General features: G+C 39.9%; 1 protein-coding gene across 1 annotated transcript in view; it reads left to right on the forward strand.

The window, feature by feature from the left end:
• UGGT2 (UDP-glucose glycoprotein glucosyltransferase 2) overlaps positions 1 to 7,251 on the forward strand; it is a 264,346-nt gene that overhangs the window by 70,559 nt on the left and 186,536 nt on the right. Inside the window, exons 10-11 of the mRNA XM_045289053.1 lie at positions 2,998 to 3,097; positions 5,160 to 5,220. Of these exons, the coding sequence (XP_045144988.1) occupies positions 2,998 to 3,097; positions 5,160 to 5,220 (161 nt within the window). The remainder of the gene's footprint in view (positions 1 to 2,997; positions 3,098 to 5,159; positions 5,221 to 7,251) is intronic.

The following is a 7,251-nucleotide window of genomic DNA, read 5'->3' on the forward strand; positions in this document are numbered from 1 at the left end:
TGCTATACTACACCCTGACTGGCTCATCTCTTCCCTGTGTAAGGGGATGTCCATTTGTCTACAGATGGACATCGGGTCTCCACTCTGCACTCCCCCTTAGTCACATTGATATGATTTTTTTGTTCTGTGTCTTTGATGCCTGATAACTGTTCCCATGGACACCTCATGATCACACAGACTGGTGTGCGTCTTCCATGTGGACTTTGTTGCTTCTCAGCTAGATGGCTGCTTGTTTATCTTCAAGCCTTTAAGACCCAGATGCTATATCTTTTGATATCTGTGCCCCATCAGCTTTCTTCACCACATTTGCTTATGCACCTGCTTTGTCTTCAGCGATCATGTCGAGTAGGTGAGCATCATGGAATGCTGGGTTCTTAGAACAAAGTGTTCTTGCATTGAAGGAATACTTGAGCAGAGGCCCAATTCTGTCTGCTACCTTAATACTTAACCTTTAAATATATGTACTTAGATCTATATCCCTATCGTTTTATAGAAATATATTTATGTATGTACAGGCCTGTATTTAGACTTCTATAAATACCCTTTGCCTCCTAGTTCTTTCCTCTGTTTCCTTTATAAAGGTCTTTATATTCAGATTCAGGGTATAAACATAAATATTTAGAAATCCCTTTACATTTATACCCACTTTAAAGATGTCCTTACTACCTTAAATCCATTTTATTACTAAATTTTAAAATTGTTTGTAAACACGGTTTTCTCACTGTTAGACTGCATGCTGAATCCTTCAGTGTTTTAAATTTTTTAAGTCTGATGGATTTGGTAAATATTCTATGGATATCTGTCTCAATAGACTCTGGTGATAGCTCTTAGGGATAAGGCATGGAAAATAGATTCACCTTCCCACTAAGACACAGGAAACAGTAAAGAATCTAAACAAGTGTTTTCTTGCCATTCAGAAGCTCTGAGGAACAAACGTTTTACACAGTTACGCCTCTAGGACATACCACCTCATACAACAACCTACAATATAGCCATAGGTCACGAAGAACTTCCTTCTGTTTTACACAGATATATACTCCCCCACTCTGCCGCCAGTATGCACTATACATGGTCAAAGAAAGCTTCCCCATAAACCCCAGAGGTGGAAAATATAAGTGGTACTTACTTGTACCGTCAGCTATGAAATATTTAAATGAAGTCTTATTGTCATTGAAATCCTTTCCTGTCGAAGATTCATTAGTATTCTTGTGTTCTCCACAAACCTAAAACCTGTTATTTAGAGCGAAATGCTGTCAGCGACCTCCCTCTGGTTATTTCTTCCAGGATCTTCTGTCTCCTTCTGTGATTTCTGCATGTTCTTACTGTGCCTCCCTCCATAGTTCTCACTACTGTCATTGTCCAGCGGGCAGGCTGTTCTCTTGGAGCCTTCAAAACGTCTGTGATCCTGCCCATAATAGCGCAAGTCAGGTTCGAGGTGCACTTCTTAGAACTCATCGACCTTGTTTTCTCCCCCGGACATTACTCTCCAGTTGCATTTCCCCCACCTCTGTAAATGAGTATATTTTTGACTTTGTAATCATTCAGAGCTTATCCAACTCTAACATCTAGGACTCTTATTATTTAAGTTTAGCGTTAACTTTCAGAGTTTTCCCATCTCCACGTCCTCACTCCCACTAAGCTTGATCTAAGACTTTATTGAGATCACTTAAGTTTTTTATTTCTTCTTGTTTGGGAGACCACTAAATTTTCTGAACTCTTTATTTTCTTTCAGTCTATCAAAATTTTTTTGGCCTTTAATTAATAAAACGTTTTAAAATAAAAATCCTAAAACTTTTTTCAAGTTTTATTAATATGACAGTTTTTGCCCCCACATCCTTAATTTCAGATATCCTTTTGAAAAATCCTATTTACATATCTTTCTTAGACTTAAATTTGTATTACAGTTTTCTTGAATGTAAGTGTCCTTCACAGTGCTCTCCAAGGGAGCTTTGCACAGTTTAGACAATTATTAAAGATGGTGTGCTTTTACACTGTGAAGCAGAGAACCCGTGCGGTCAGTTTAGTGTTAATTAGGCATCCTAGTGTCTTTGTAAGATGTATTTGATTGAAGTAGGAAATACAGTTAGGACACCATTGAAGCAATGAAGAGAGGTTGAATTATGACTGTGGTAGGGGGCATATCAACGAAAACTTGAATTTGGAAAATATTTACGAAAGAAATGAATCAAAGGTGATGCCAAGGTTTTCAAGTTGGATACGAAGTAAACAGGATATGAAGAAGCCAGTGCGGGGAATTTCCGTTTAAAGTGATTGTGAGATATCCAGGTGATGATGTCTGAAATGATTGTGAGATATCGAGATGATGATGTCTGGTAGTGGTTTGAACTGGAATTGGCTCTGTTGGCTGTGGGGTTTTTTTAGAAGCTAATGGACAGATTTATAAAAGTGGAGAAATTTTTTTATTAATAGTAATCATTTTATTCAGGGGCTCATCAACATCTTATTGGAGAAATCTTAACATCAGCATTTTTTTAAGGATGGTGGCTTGCTAACTGAGAATATAGAGTATCAAAATCTGTACTAGTGTGGGGGCCAGAAAGCCTTGGTGGTGTAGTGGTTACATGTTGGACTGCTTTGTATAAGGTCATAAGTTCAAATCCACCAGTGATTCCACAAGAAAGTTTCATCTTTCTAGCGTATGTATGTTTCATTTTTAAATTAGTCAAACATAAATAATAGTCATTGATAATTTTTCATGAAAGTGTGAAACTTACAAAAGTGTATTTGATGACCAGCTTTTTCACTTACAACTTTCAGAAAATACTAGATAAAAGTGGGTTAATACGTTTAAGCACAAACATGAAGGGATTTCAAAAAACTCATGGAAAATGGAATTAAAAATATTTTTCCATGAGTCATTTGAAGCCTTCTTTATAGAGAAAAGAAAATTAGGTAAATTAACTAAAATACATGGAAAGATTTATAAAGTCTTCACATTGTGCTAAGTTGCTTAATTGTGTTCCTTTTTTTTTCCAGACCTTAGTTTTCAAGCAGCATCTCAAATAATGTCCACTCCAGTTTATGATGCCATCAAATTAATGAAAGACATTTCACAGAACTACCCCATAAAAGCAAGGTATATGGAAGTTCTTTGGTTTGATTGTAGCCAGGACTCTGTTCCATTACATAAGTCTTATGAGATTAACTGATTTCGTTTAACACCTGGTGTCAACTCCAGATCCATATTCCCACTCCTTGCATGGCTCAGTTCCAAAGACTAGTTCACTGTGTGAACACTTGGATTAGGTGAACATAGGGGACGACCACATCACCTCCCCTCCTCGCCTGTGCTGTGCACATCCCACCAGGACCCTGCTGAGGCCACCTGCAGCTACCTCTCCACTCCCCCACCACCACAGAAGGGAATTGCCCGGTCTTCCGGAGCCAGCATGGCTCAAATACTGCCCTCTTTCCCTAGTGTCCTCCCCTTCCCATTTCCTCAGTGACCCCAAAAACGCCTTGGTGACCTTGGGGGGGAGGGGCGCGGGGAGGCAGAAGGCTCATTGTCCGTATGCAAAAGGGCCTGGGTGTTTGCTCTTTGACCTAGCTCCCATGTGATGACTGGGCAATCCAGAGTTTGTAAGGCCATGATGATCCGGTCTGGCCTTTGCCTTTGACCTTCAGTTGCTGCTGCTGCTGCTGCTGACCACCCACTTGCTGACCCCACCCCGACTCAGATAGTTGACCCAACCCTCACCTGTGCCTGCCCAGGAGGGGGTATTTAGGAAGCATAAAAGACTGAAGAGGTGCCGATTGGCTGACATGGACCTCCAGTTCTCAAGTGCCCTGTCTCATGGTTCCTGTTGACCACAGCCCAGTCATTTTTGCTCCTTTAGAGGCAGTGGGCTAAGAACAGACCCTGGCGTCCCACTTCCTCACCAGCCCAGAGGGTGGCTGCTATGGCCTTGGCCTCAGCATCCTGTGGGTACCCAAGGCCCTCCAGGCAGTCTTGTATCCCCGCAACCCTCATGCCAACCCCACTCCCACCCCACCTGATGGCTAGGGGAGACTGCGCTACCTCCCTTTTCAGGCACTGAAAGTCAGAGAACCTGTCAGGAACTTTGGCATTCATTACTGCCAGCTGTGCATGTTTAATGTGTGAAAGAGCAGATCTGCTACTATTAAATGTGTAATGTCAGATAAGTGAGTTAGTCAATAAGTGAGTAGGCATATGATTTCCATAAAACCAATGTCTTTCTTCATTATGTGTGTTGGTTACTTATTAGAGCATAGTAATGGTACCTTGAAAGCAAAGGGGTTGTTACAGATTAAGAATAACACTTGATTTTACAGTTTCAGCAAATTTTAGTTTAAGCAGTCAGGAATTTGAATGGTCAATATTTATGTACTAAAACATGAAATGTGTATGCATGTTTGTATTTGTTTAGCCACACCACTGCTAATTAACAGTAGTGTTAAAAACAAAGCCAGATACAAATAAAGTAAAATAATTTTTGTTTTAAGAAAATAGAAGATTTCTTTTGAGCTTAACCCAATTTAACTATTGAGTAGTTCTGATGTAAAATATTGATCAGTAAGACAAATTTGATAAACTTACTACTATTACCTGTTTGCCTATATTATATGAAAGTGCTTCAATAAGTTTATGGAAACAGAATTAAGAGATAATGGGGTTTGCTCATGGACTTTTTGTAGCTTCCTTGTAGGCTTGTAGGCATATCCATAAAGCTGTTCAGTAGATAATCAGTAACTATTGATATCAAGTATTTGACAAATGGATGAACAATTTGTATAAAATTTTTAAAATTCTAAAAATTGCCTATTTATAGAGACACATATGATGACTTTGGTAACTTCATACACATTTTCTCAATATGGGTGAAACCAGGTAAAATTGTGATTTCATTGAAGCATTTTTGGAAAACTCATAATAAACAAGCTCTGACCCTACTTAATACATACAGTTGGTATGTGTGTGTTTTTGACAGTCTCCAATTTCCCTTTATCAATATCCTTGTAAATTCAACTTTATTAAAATATGAATCTTTCAGTCATGAGGTACTGAGCATTGAGCGTTTTTCGTTTCTTACCAAAGTGTTACATTACATTACATTGAATTATAGATAGTTTGAAATGCTTAAATGAAGAATGGGTGACATTAGTATTTATTTTCTCAGATCACTGACCAGAATTGCTGTCAATCAACAAATGAGGGAGGAAATACAGGAAAATCAAAAGGTTTGTTTGAATAAATCTCTTAAAAATGTGCTATCCTAATACCAATATTTTAGCCTTTTAGTACTTCAATTATGATACAAAAAGAAAATACTGATTTTTAAATTGATTATTTAAACAGTACATTTGTTTTTATAAATCTATTGTGTATAATAATAGGATTTTAGCCAATCATTTCTCACGTCTCTTACTTATTTCCTCATTCACAATGTATTACAGATTTCCTGCGCACATAATAATTTTCTTCACAGGGCAAATAGTAAATGCATGAGTTCATTATTCTGTATTTTGTAAGTTTTTCTTATAAAAGTTTATGAGGATCTAGTTAAGTGTGAACCTCTGGGAAATTACTGGAAACCTGTACCATATAGGTCACAATTGATCATTAGTTTGATAACTGTCAAATGATCTCTTAAATTTCCTTAGGACCCCAAATGATCTGACTTGTAAAGTGCTTCTTAGAACCCCATTGTGGTCTCCTTAGGTGCTGTGTAGTCAGCTAATTGCCCCCCTACATGGCTGAACAGCTCCCAAGGCTGGGATCTCGATGTAAGCCAGCTGCATGATCTTTCTCTAACAGATGGTGGCGTCGAACCACCAGCCTTCCAGTAGTAGCTGAGCACAGAACCATTGTGCTTCCAGGGTTCCTTCTTATATTTCTCCTGGGCTTCATTACACATGATTGGTTTGCCATTAGATAGCATAATACCAGATTAGCACTACCCTGAACGATGAGTGGATTGTTATCACATATCAGGAAGGCACAGAAGAAAGGTGTTGCTGTCCTCAGTGACTGTATCCGTAATGCTTTCGGATCCTGGCTTGGGCTGAACTCCCATGATTGTGGAGGGGGGCGGGGGAGTCACAAGTAGTGGCTGCAAGCATTCTTTCCTTTGTTCAGCAATGTCAGGGTGCAGCTTAGTCACAGGTGCCCCAGTGGCTCAGTGATTAAGCAAAAAATTACTGCTGTAAACCTGCTAGCTGCGACGATGCCTGGCTATTAAAAGATATAGGGTCTGGGATTTTAAAAGTTTGATGATAAACAAATGGCTCTCTAGCTGGGAAGCAGCAAAGCCCACCTGGAACAAGCACACCAGCCTGTGTGATTATGAGGTGTCGACAGGGAAGGTATTGGGCATCAGAAGACCCCAAACAATCATATTAATGTGAATGGGGGTGGGGGGGAGGTTGGAGACCCAAAGTCCATCTATAGACATTTGGACAGCCACTCAGAGAAGGGTTAGAGGGAAGGGACGAGCCAGCCAGGGTGCAGTATAGCACCAAGGAAATAGGCCACAATCCTCTAGTTCAGTGATTCTCAACTTTCCTAATGCTGTGACCCTTTAATACAGTTCCTCATGTTGTGGTGACCCCCCCCCAACCATAAAATTTTCATTGCTACTTCATAACTGTAGTTTTGCTACTTTTATGAATCGGACGACCCCTCTGAAAGGGTCGCTTGACCCCCCAAAGGGGTCGCGACCCACAGATTGAGAACCGCTGCTCTAGTTCTTTAATGCTTCCCGCCCACTATCATGACCTCAATTGTACCTTACAAATCTGGCTAAACCGGAGCATGTACACTGGCACAGATAAGAGCTCTCTACACATGCAGCCCAGGACAGATAAGCCTGTCAGGACCAATAGTGAGAGTAGCGATACCACGAGGATAGGGGGAAGGTGTGGGGAGAAGGGGGAGAGAGGGGGAACTAATTGCAGCGATCGACATTCAACCCCTCAGCAGGATGAGCAACCGAAATGAGTAAAGGGAGACAGCGGATGGTTTAAGATATGAAAATCATAATAATTTATCATTTATCAAGGGATCATGAGGGTGGGAGGGAGGAAAAAATGAGCTGATACCAAGGGCTCATGTAGAAAGAAAATGTTTTGAAAAGGATGATGGCAACATGTGTACGTATGTGCTTGACACAATGGATGTATGAATTGTTTTTTTTTAAACATTTTATTAGGGGCTCATACAACTGTTATCGCAATCCATACACACATCAATTGTGTAAAGCGCATTTGTAC

This window comes from Echinops telfairi, unplaced genomic scaffold (genome assembly GCF_000313985.2).
Source record: "Echinops telfairi isolate 266 unplaced genomic scaffold, ASM31398v2 ScPeMD7_24;HRSCAF=84, whole genome shotgun sequence".
NCBI lineage: Eukaryota > Metazoa > Chordata > Mammalia > Afrosoricida > Tenrecidae > Echinops > Echinops telfairi.